This window comes from Ursus americanus, chromosome 12, assembly GCF_024610735.1.
Source record: "Ursus americanus isolate L20-20 chromosome 12, mUrsAme1.1.p, whole genome shotgun sequence".
Taxonomy (NCBI): Eukaryota; Metazoa; Chordata; class Mammalia; order Carnivora; family Ursidae; genus Ursus; species Ursus americanus.
Window position 1 is genome coordinate 30,436,519 of NC_142138.1, and position 11,568 is coordinate 30,448,086.

The 11,568-nt window shown below is 38.0% G+C and overlaps 1 protein-coding gene across 11 annotated transcripts in view; it reads left to right on the forward strand.

Annotated features, from left to right (window-relative positions):
* ST6GALNAC3 (ST6 N-acetylgalactosaminide alpha-2,6-sialyltransferase 3) overlaps positions 1 to 11,568 on the forward strand; it is a 514,884-nt gene that overhangs the window by 305,364 nt on the left and 197,952 nt on the right. For all 11 annotated transcript variants that reach the window (XM_045801991.2, XM_045801995.2, XM_045801992.2 and 8 more), the window contains one exon: positions 9,325 to 9,734. In XM_045801991.2, coding sequence (XP_045657947.1) covers positions 9,325 to 9,734 — 410 coding nt within the window. The remainder of the gene's footprint in view (positions 1 to 9,324; positions 9,735 to 11,568) is intronic.

Here is an 11,568-nt window from a genome sequence, read left to right on the forward strand (position 1 = left end):
ATTTTTTTAAAGCACTCCTGGTCATTGTTGAATTCAGTTGATAACCATGTCTCTAATTGAGTGATGTGTTAAGATACCAATACTGTAGCATGAATCAGTGTGTTTCTTACTTTCTGATATGACATAGTGGGTAGAATGTTAGCACTGTGTCCTGAGCACATTTTCCTGAGAGGAAAATAATCCAGAGGTAAGTTGGTTGCAAAATTAGTCAGATTTTATGACCTTCCAGAGACAGTGAAACATGAATTATTTCCATTATTGCAGTCCACAGGAGAAAACTCTTGGTTTGAGAAGACTCATTTTTTGCCTTCTACTCCAGAGAATGCAAGCTGTTTTCCTTTGGCATGCCTACATGATTATACAGATCCATTTCCCTCAAGGAACTTCCAAATAAAAGAACACATCATCTATGGCAACTGAGAAACATAGCTTTATGTTGCCTGTTTTAGAATTATTTCTTGACATTAACATTTTTATGCACCCCCATATTAAGTTTTATGCTTAGATGTAATGCCACCAGGTAGGAATCAAGGTAAATGCCATATCCCAAATCCACAGAGAATCAGAGCCAAACTGTGGGTTATCAAATCTGTCTTTTTATATGCTGTTACTCGTAGTGTGTGATTTATATACACTGCTTTTGAAAGCTGCATTAACTGAAAGATGCTGGTTTGTAGAGGGCAAGGAAGTACATTTACAGGCTGGCTTGGTTGAACTGTGCTGATTTCTCTCTAGAACAGTCTTCACAATTCTTTGCTCACAGTTAGAGGTCTGCTGAAAGTGACTCGGTGTAGATGAAAACAGCTTGCTTAATCATTCCTGAAACACGGGAAAAATTAAAATACATTTTTTTCTTTGTCAAGCAATAAAAACAATGCCAGATTGTTAATGCCTCTTTTGTACCTTTCACTTGAAAGACCTCAAAAGAACATCAAGGAGAATAAAGGCAAAATCTATTCCCCAATGGCATCATTATACATGTTGAAGCCTCTAAAAACTAAAACTCTAAAGACATTCATGAAGAGTAGAGGAATAAATGACAGCAAACTGATGTGCATCTCTGGAGCTTTTTTCAACTTGCTTTGTTCAAATTCATTCAAATTGGATGATGAAAAGCAAAGATCTCATTTGTTTCAATATTAAAGTAGTAAATTAGTGAGTGGTGAGTTGCTAATTGTCCTGTAAAGCGTTTAGGGTGCCAGGAGTGCCCGTGGCCAATATTTTAAATTGCGTTCTTATGGTTGAAATGAAAGCAACCATTAAAGTAGTGTAAAACAATGTTTTTAATAATTTAAGCTAGTTCGATTCAAACATGATTTTCATTCTGAAATATTTATCGAAGCTCCTGTTTTTATTTGCGATGAGCAAGTCTCATTTTATACTTCAAGACGTCAAATAGAAATTCATGTTCAGTATGGGCTAGCGTGGGGAGAGAGATTAGCGCTGTCCAGTGTAATGTTTCATCCCTGGCTGTGTCTGCTTGCTTCTGGGTGCAGAATTAGCAGGTTTGGTTAAATTTTACTTGAGTTTTTGGTGACCGACCTTTTCTAATCCTGACTGTTTCATAATTTAATGTCTTGACCTTCGTTTTCCATAGAGCCACCTTAGTGATAAATGCAGAGATTTAATAACTAGAACTAGTTGACAGGTGACCTTTCGTACATGGCCATTTCTCTTTGCTGGGGAAACCACACTGTTTTGCAAGTTTTAATTCGCAGATTTTAATTATCTATTCTATAAGCTCTAATTATCTTGTCTTTACGCTTATTCACAGAGAAAAAAAGGAAAGGTTAAATATTTCATTCTTCTTGCTGATTAAAATGTAAAGTGCTTGGCAGTTGTCCCAATATATCATTCAAAAAAGACAGGGCAATTTGTCAGGTTCTTACCCGAAGAAGAGAAAAGGGGAATTTTCCAGAGTGTTTGGTAAGGAGCAGGATGAAAAAGTGGCTAGGAGAGTGAGAGGTCTTATTAGCCGGATGAAGGTATCTGCACGTGTGTGTGTGTGTGTGTGTGTGTGTGTGTGTGTGTGTGTGTGTGTGTAAACTTGAAGCAGAGAAACAGAAGCGTTCTTTAACTATATGTGTACTAATCTGAAGAGAAAAGTGACTGAAAAGTAACAAAAGAATAAGCTTGCCAATCAGAGTGGGTGGTATGTTAGTTTTGTTAATTTTTCCTTTTTTTTTTTCTTAACTGAGAAAGGATCAATTGTGCATGTCATGGTAAATTGGTTTCTAGGGTCCATATAAATAATATTTAAACACAGGAAGATAAAGCTAATTATTAAAATGTCACAGATTCTTAAAAAGAGGTAAAGAACAGCCAACCTTCCACCCTTCCCCGTAGGATCAGAAAATATAGGACCTTCTTGATTTCCCTGAGCTTGCATTCTTCAGCATTTTTGCAAACAAAGTTCATTTTTGTGCCAAATACTCATGCATCTAATAAAATAAAAATAAAATTTGACATGGCTGTAAAAGGACCTGTAGTAGGGACATAGTCTCCCAATCAGCCAGTGTTCTGGAATCTTCATAAGTACAGAGGGAAGAATGACTCATGAGTTAGAGAAAGTCTTGGCAGTCTTGAGCTAACTTTGATTCCCAAGTACTTAAAAGCAGCCATGTTGGCTTCTAAAGTGAATTTACGTCCAGGAGGTTTTCATGCAGGGGGAGGTATTCCCTTTAGCCACGGAGATCAGCTTCTAAAAACATCATTGCCATGTCCTTTTTTTCCTCAAACATGGATTATAATCACTTAATGCTTCAGAAGGAAACACAACTCACTGCTCTTATGAAAAAGTTTTGAAAAACAAATTAAGTAAAGATGTGGAGAACCATTGGAGGCTAAAAAAATTGGTCGTGATTAGTTTATCTTCCACTGAAGTTTCAGCTAGATTTCAAATCAAAAATAATAAGAAAAAATTTTCTACATAATTTCTTATGCCATGTTAATACCATTGCCAGAGAAGAGAGGATAATTCTGCTCATATGCAAACCCTAATATTCCTGAGGAGCCTCTCATCAGTTGAGAAACATTGTCCTCTTTTGGTGAAATTCTTGGCCAACAAGATGTTTCAAAGCATTAATTTATTATGTAATATAAATAATTTTAATATAATAGTGGGTGAGATTTAAGATGTTTGCCTAAATGTGTATTAGGAATAATGCAAATTATTAATAATATATATTTATATTATATATATTTGTATATTGTATATATTAAATATATATTAAATATATTTATATATTATATATTAATATTTCTTTAATATCTTTCCCTTAGTCCTGCGAATGTATTTTATGAAAGAAAACATATGCTCCTCTTTTTAACCTGAAAGATGTCTAGTACCCACTGGATATCATGTTCATCTCAATTTCCTCAACTCTATAATGGGAAATAAAAACAGTCCAGCTTAGGAAGAATTTATTATGAGAATGAATGGAGTGATGTAATAAAGTGCCGGGCAGGATGAGTGGCCCATAATAAGTGTTCAGTCATTTTTTTATTAATAAGTATAATACACTATGCTTAGATGTCTTTCTTACTCTGTTTCTTCCCTTCCCCCCTCTCTCATCCTTTCCCTGTGCCCAAGACAGGAATCAAGCCCTTTTTCTTGTAAGGAAGCAAATGTCATGATTCATTTTAGCAAAGAAAGGACTTGTTTTTCAAGGGAATCCCTTAGGCCTTTAAAATAGTGTATGACTCGACCCTCGTTAATCATCGAACTCTGCTATGCCTCAGAGCTGTGTACTGAGATTAAAAGCTCACACTGATTAGAATCCTAAAATTATTTTATCCTTCATGGGCCTTTCACAGAATTAGTACTAAGTAAAAATTACTTGGTCGTTTAATAGATGTTGCCAAATTCTTAACTTTCCCCAAGCTGAGTGTTCATAACCAGATATGCAGGTACAGAGTTCGTATCCTTTTGCGAGGGAGAAATACCCAAATCAAATATAGTGATCTTACCATTAAAAAAAAATTCATAATTTTAGAGTTTAAGTAAAAGGATGTGTTTGGGGGTATCTGGGTGGCTCAGATGATTAAGCATCTGCTTTCATCTCAGGTCATGATCCCAGGGGCCTGGGACTGAGCCCCATGTCCGGCTCCTTGCTCAGCGGGGACCCTGCTTCTCTCTCTCCCTCTGGTCCCTGCTCATGCTTCTCTTGCTCTATCTCAAATAAATAAATAAATAATAAATAAATAAATAAATAAAATCTTAAAAAAAAAGAAAGAAAGGACGTGTTTGATATTTGTGAGCTTTCTTTTAAGAGGGACACAGTTGCACAGACACAGTCGGCTGAATATTTGTGGTGATCTCCGTTTATAGACACAGCACAAGCCCAATCAAAGCATTTGGCTTGATGGTGCTTTGAATGTACTAGAGAAAAAGATGAAGATGTCAAGTTTGTTCTTAATGAAAAGAAACAAAAACATAAGGACAAGTCAACTAAAAAGGAGAATTCAAAGCTAAGATAGGGCTTGATACAGTTGGAGCTGGCTAAATCTTTCCAAAGGTCTCGGCATATCCAGGGCCTCAGTCTGGGAAGAAACTGCTTACTGAGGCAGAACCGAGCGAGTGGAGACATACGGAATACATTTTCGAGCAAGGGCCCCAAGTCAAATAATATAAACGAGTTCAAGAAACAGCAGTACATTTTAACAAAGAAAGCTGAGATCCCAAGATGCGGCGATAAAGCTAATAAAAGGAACTGAGATAACCAGATAAGTGCGACTCTCGGGTCAAACCGTCCATCTGTGCCTAGGTATTTCTTTTTTATCATGGCTTACCATAGTTTGAAACATCTTCAAACGTATAAATGACTCCCTTGGGCCTTAGCAATTTCTTGGTGTTACCTGAAACTTCTGATTATGATTAGGACTGTTGCATTCAGCCAGTCTGGCTTTCCTACCATACTGTAAAATGGTCCCTGCAACTAAGTGGCAAATAGAGTGTCACCATATGAGTCATGTCTCCTGGTACCTCATTGAGGACATCAGGCAGCTAGGCAGGACTGTGGTCAAGCAGGATAGGTACGTGGAAGGCTCTTACGACTCTGGCTATGGTGACAGTATGGAAAGGAAAAGGACGATTTAAAGATCACCACCTATCCCCCAAGCCATTACATTCCTAGCCCTCTGCCCAGTTGCATATTTGTTACATAAATAAGAGGCTGTGGTTGCCAATGTTTGCCCTCAAGTTGTTAGTCAGCTGCTGACCTCATAATCTGCACAGCTGCGGCATCCTGATATGTTGTCATGAAACAGATTGTGATGTCTTAATTGATCACTTTCAGAGGTTACAATTGTCAAGTGAAACCAGTATGCTGATTCTTATTAGTTAAATTAAGGCTCGTTACAGCACAACCAGCTAATTCACTCAAGGACTAGGAAATCCGATGCAAATTTATAGATTAGAACACATCCGAGGCTCTTTCTTATCTTTTTTCTTTTTTCTATCTTTCTTTTTTTTTTTTTTTTAATTTGTGGAGGCCATACCCAAAAATGCTTTTATTATACAGTGAAGCAACTTCTTGGAACAGAAAATGGAATGTAACCTCCCTGCACCATATGCATCTTGGTGATAAGTTGGAGTGTGCCATATGACACATACAGTTTAAATCAGGCATTGATTTGCATGACTCTAAGTGGGTTTGGAGGACTTAGCTAACTGTAATGTATGTTACGCCCTGCTGCAAATCGTCTGGCAGGAAGAATATCGTGTTCTTCCTTATTGCCCTGAAAAACTGTGGGCTCCTACTTGCATGAAGGTCTTAGATCACTATCCCATCCCAAGAGGCAGTCTCTTATGCCCCCATCTGACCATCAATGAAGTCTTCACTGTGGCACTAACCCACAGAACCCCATTTCCAAGTGCCCTACTATACTCACCCACCTTGAGAAGACCTATTCTAACCTGCTGTTCAGAAATCTTACTGTAGCAGGGGTGATGGACCGTCCATTTGACAGCAGAGTTTTAAGACACTTCGTAAATGGTGAGACCTCAGTGGCACATCCAGTCCATGCCTGAGCCTATGTGGTCTCATGTCCAGCCCTGTTCAAAACCTACATGATTCTAACAGTTTAATGAATCTCTTTTTGTGTAGGAAAAAAAAGAAACTTCATATGTAGACCTTTATGGACTTAATCAGTCAAGTTTTTTCAAAATCCTTCATTTTGACATTAAACGAGTGGAAACATTTGTCCATCTGGCATATTTCACAGGTGCACAATAAAAACCAAAATAAGTAAAGTTAAATTAACCTAATAACTGCTAGCATCCAAAATACAGTGGGAAACACAAAGATGTTCATCAAAGGAAAAAATCAGATAATAGCCAAATGCCCAGCAGTAGGCAGATAGGTACATTATGGCCTGTCCACATAAGGGAATATTGTATCAGCATTTAAAGTATCTCTACAGAGGGGCGCCTGGGTGGCTCAGTTGGTTAAGCATCCGACTCTTGGCTTTAGCTCGGGTCATGATCTCATGGGTCCTAGGATTGAGCCTTGCTTCAGTGCTCCATGCTCAGTTGGGGAGTCTGCTTGAAGATTTTTCTCCCTCTGCCGCTTCCCCCCCAAAACAAATACATTCTTTAAAAAAAACACCTCTAAGGACTGTTTACTGGCATGGGAGAGTTTAGTGAAATGAAATTAGTTGAAAAACCAAGGTTGCCAAATTTTATAAATAGTATTTCTCAACCTAATATGTCTAGAAGGAGGAAAATAACAAAATGTTGTAGAAGTTGTCAGGTGGTGGAAATATGGGGAGTTTTTATTCTTTTGTTTATTTTGTTCAAGTTTTCCGCAATGAGCCCATATGACTTCAATAATCTGGGGGAAAAAGTGTTTTAAAGCAGTTTGAGTCGTTTTGTTATAACTTTAGCTGCAGGGAGTCTGTGTTCAAAGCATCTCTAATCTAACAGGTCTGAAAATGAGCTTATTCTCCGCTGAGCTTGCCCCTCTTAAAGCCTCTGCCTTCTCATTTAAAGCCAGTTCTAGTCTTCCAGTTGTTTAGGCTAAAAATGGAAGTTGTCCTTGATTCCTCTCTCTCTCTCTCAGATTCCACAGTCCATCTTACTGGTCAAGCCAATAGGCTTTACCTTCAGAATATGTTCAGCGTGTGGCCAGCATCTTGCTACCTCTTCTGCTACCCAACCTAGTCCAAGCCACCATCATCTCTTGCCATGATTGTGGCAGTAGTCTATTCTCCAAGTCTCTACCTGTTTCCTTTTTGTCAGTTTTCTGCACCACACCAATGCTGTTAAAATATAATGCAGATCACCCACTCCCCTCTTCAGAGCCTTCCAAATCTCCTGAGTAAAATAGCCTATGTGATGTCTTCCTGACCATCTTTCCAGCCCAGTACCCACTGACTCTCCTCAGTGCTCTGCAGGCCACGTTGCTCTCCTCGTGTTCCTCTCCTACCATGGGGTGTTTGCAGTGACTCTTGGTTTTGCTTTGCAGGAATACTCTCCCTCCTCCACCATATACACACAAATCCCCATAGCCAGACCTCTTACTTTCTTCAAGTCTTTCCTCAAACAACATTTCCCACCCACCAGAGTGTTTTCTGGTCACTCTACCAACACACACACACACACACACACACACACACACACATATCCTAACCCCCTTCCTTACTTTAATTTTCTCTATTTAGCACCTGTCTTCATCTAACATATATACTATGCTGATTTATTAATTGCCTTTCTCCCCCCAGTGGAATGTAAGATCTGTAAGGTCAGGGGGTTTTGCTTACAATTTTCACAGCTGAATAATCCCCAGCCTCTAGAACATGGCACATTGTAGTTGCTCAGTAACTACTTTGAATTCCTACCACTGATAGGAAAGACATCTTGTTCTAGTTGTATGGTAATTATACAGGTGACTTTTCGGAGGAACTTTGCCTCTCATTTTAACCACCTAGATTGACCTGTTTGTATATTGATAGGTTTCTTCTGGATTGTGTTTCTCTTTCATCTAAATCAACAATTCTCAATGAATTTGGAAAAGTCCATTTCTTCACTAATACTAAGTTCAGTGTTCAGGCTCCTAATAAATTATTTTAATTCAATTGTTCTCCCTTAACCACTGTATACTGGGCTCCTATAATAATCCAAGGACTTCTGGGGAGTGGGACTAAAATGAAAAAGACAGACTCTTACAGAGTTTACTGTATGGTGGACAGATAAAGTTAAACAATAAAATACAACATAACTAATAAAATAAGGGCAGTATCCAGTGTGAGAAGAATCAATGACCAATAGGCACCATAAAAATACAGGATCAAATGTCAGATACAAAATATAGAATCTCATAGAAGGAAGATGAGAAAGACATATATCAACAGAGTGCATTGCTCCTTTATCACTCTTTTAAAAGGTAGGGTGACTTTTCCTCATGTAGGAGGAAAGTGGCAAAAGGAATTTATTTGGTTTGCCTGGGTGGAAGGAATGCATTGAATAATGGAAAGAGCAATGGGTTTAGAGCTAGAAGATCTAAATTTGAATCTACCACTGTGACTTGAATCTATCATCTGCAAGGTCTAGAAGTTGGTGCTTACCCTTTGTGAGTCTCTGTTACCTCATTGGTTTAAAACAAGGAGGGTAGTGGTTAGACCGGCACTAGAGATTATTATCTCTGTACATCTCTTCCCTGAGTTCTTAAAAGAAACCTTTCCTTATCCATCTAAAATAAATAGAAACACAAAGGCCAGTTAACATGGTGATACAGGGAATTTTTAAAGGGTTTTTGTAAAGTTTTTGCCAGCCTGAGATTTGTCTTAAGTAGTTCTTGGTTCTGAACATCTTTTTCAGAACCTTATCATTTGCTGAATTTTTCATATTTTCATCAACTGCTACATAACTATTCATACGTATAAGTAAAATACAGAATTGATGCCTAGATATATTCCCTTTGCATTTCCTTTTTTAGCCACCGTCCTTATTAAAGAGATCAAATCTTCCCCTATTGCCTTATTTCATTTGAAATTATGGTTTTGAATGAAAAGTCATTATTTAGAATGGAAAACAAATGACTATTTTTCCATTTAATTGGACCGACACAAGGGGATAGACCGACACAAGGGGATAGAAATTAAAATTATTTCTTAACACTCTGTATTCACTTTTTAAATGGAAGCATGCCCCTAGCTTGATAACCTGTGGTAGCTACTATAGGGTTTGTCCATATATTTCAGAAAATCCCACACTCAGCTGCTCTACCCAATATCTGAATTTCATTTTCTCAGAGGAACTTGTTTGGATAGCTGGAACTTACTAATTTACGTGTCTCTCCCCTGTCTTATTTCTCTGTTTTTCAGCCTTTGCAACTGGACTGTGACCTTTGCGCCATAGTGTCAAACTCAGGTCAGATGGTTGGCCAGAAGGTGGGGAATGAGATAGATCAGTCATCCTGCATTTGGAGAATGAACAATGCCCCTACCAAGGGCTATGAAGAAGATGTTGGTCGCATGACAATGATTCGAGTTGTGTCCCATACCAGCGTTCCTCTTTTACTAAAAAACCCTGATTATTTTTTCAAGGAAGCAAATGCTACTATTTATGTTATTTGGGGTCCTTTCCGCAATATGAGGAAAGACGGCAATGGCATTGTGTACAACATGCTGAAAAAGACTGTTGACATCTACCCAAATGCCCAAATTTACGTGACCACAGAGAAGCGCATGAGTTACTGTGATGGCATTTTTAAGAAGGAAACTGGGAAAGACAGGTGAGTCCTCTGAGAGGCAGTCTCAATTGTCTTTTATGCTAGCTTCTTGCTGAGTTCTTTTGCCAGCTATCAAATGAACAGAGTTATTTCTCAAATTGATGGTTATATGTTTTTTGACTATTATGATTACTTGATGAGCCAGCAACTAGGCTCCATTTATTCCACCTACACTACCTTCTGTTCTCTCCATTTTGATTGGCTTGAGGATCCAAAGAATACTGGATGCTTCCCCAAGATATCTTTAGATTTGTTCTTATTTAGCTGTTTGCTATTGGTTAAATTGGATGTTAGCCAAAAGGAAATATACACGCTTCTGTTTCAAAACAGAAATGTTAAGGAACTTTAGGACCTAAACTCCTTCGGAAGTTGTGGTAAAAATTTACCTGAGACTACAAAACACAGCAGGCTATTGCTTCTCTAATAAGGTTGTGTAGCTTCTTGCATGCAGATAGACCCTATGATCGTGAGCACCATAACTTGGTATCTAACGGATATGTCGGTATGTTCAGCGGAATACCATATTGAAATTATGCATTACTGAAAATCATTAACAGTGGATTCTTGAAGAGAAATGAGGTATAAATACCATTCACTCAATTATCCAACAAACCAATTTGCATTTTTCATTACATCTGGGTTTTTTTTTTTCCATAGCCTTTTGTAAACTACCCTTCCCACTTCCTTTTCTTGAGGCCTGCTCACCTTATTTTTCTCCTACTGCTTATATCTCCTTTTTCTTCTCTGCTCCCTCTTACCCCCCTCATTCTTCGATAGGACTCTACTGCCTACCATTTTTTTTTCTTTCGTTTTAAAAAACCAGTATATGGAAGAGAAGTAGAATTATTAGTTCATATTTCTAGTTCTAATAAAGAACTGTTGAAGGAAAATACCAATTGCAAAAGTTTTAAGTTATGTGTGCATTGTACTTATTCGTGTAATACCATGGATAAATTGAGCATTGGCTATAATTCCAATGTTAACAATCTGATTTCCTCAAAATGTATGTCTTTCACTCTTCAGTATTATCAAATCTAAATTTTTAACTACATTAGGGTATGTGGGAGGGGGAAGTTTCTGATATCTCTGGGTATAATTTGTATGCTGATAATTATTTTAAAATCTTATGTGGCTCAATCCTCCTATTGATAATGTAGGCTGAACGTAGCATTTCCTACTTCCAAGCACCCAAAATGCATAGCTTCTAATGAAATGCAAGACAGGAATTGCCATAATGCTGGCCCTTTCCACTGTTAGAGTTCGCTAGAAGAATCCCAGTGGTTAGATTTGAATCAGTGTAGCACAAGCTGTCCAAAGAGATAGGTATGAGAGATAAAGGAGTAGGAATGTAGCACAATTCTATATAAATATGACCATCTCAAGGGGTTTGGAAATTTCTGGTCTCTCATTAGCCCAGAGCAGTGCAATTAATTAGATATATTTGGTATTTCATTAGACATAGTCAGGCCTCAGGGTATCCCCCAGTCATAACTATATGCCCTAGAATCATCCGGGGCCATCAGAGAAGAGCTCAGCATGCCGTGTGTTCCTACGTATTTGTATCATGTTGGCTTTTGCTGTGAGCTTTCAGTGAGACAGGACACTGTCACAGATGTGTGGATTGTACAGTGAGAATTGGGAGAGAATAGCTTTGTAAGATTCATTTCCCTACTGTGATGGGGCTGTAATGAGGAAAGCTGTTTGTATAGTGGGAAAAAGCTTGCTTGATAAAATTAATTTGCAGGTATCATTCGATGGGTAAAGTTACCAAAATAAAAGTAGCAGAAAAAAAAGCCAAATTTATTTTTTAATGCTTCCTTCCGTTTTCCTCACCAAG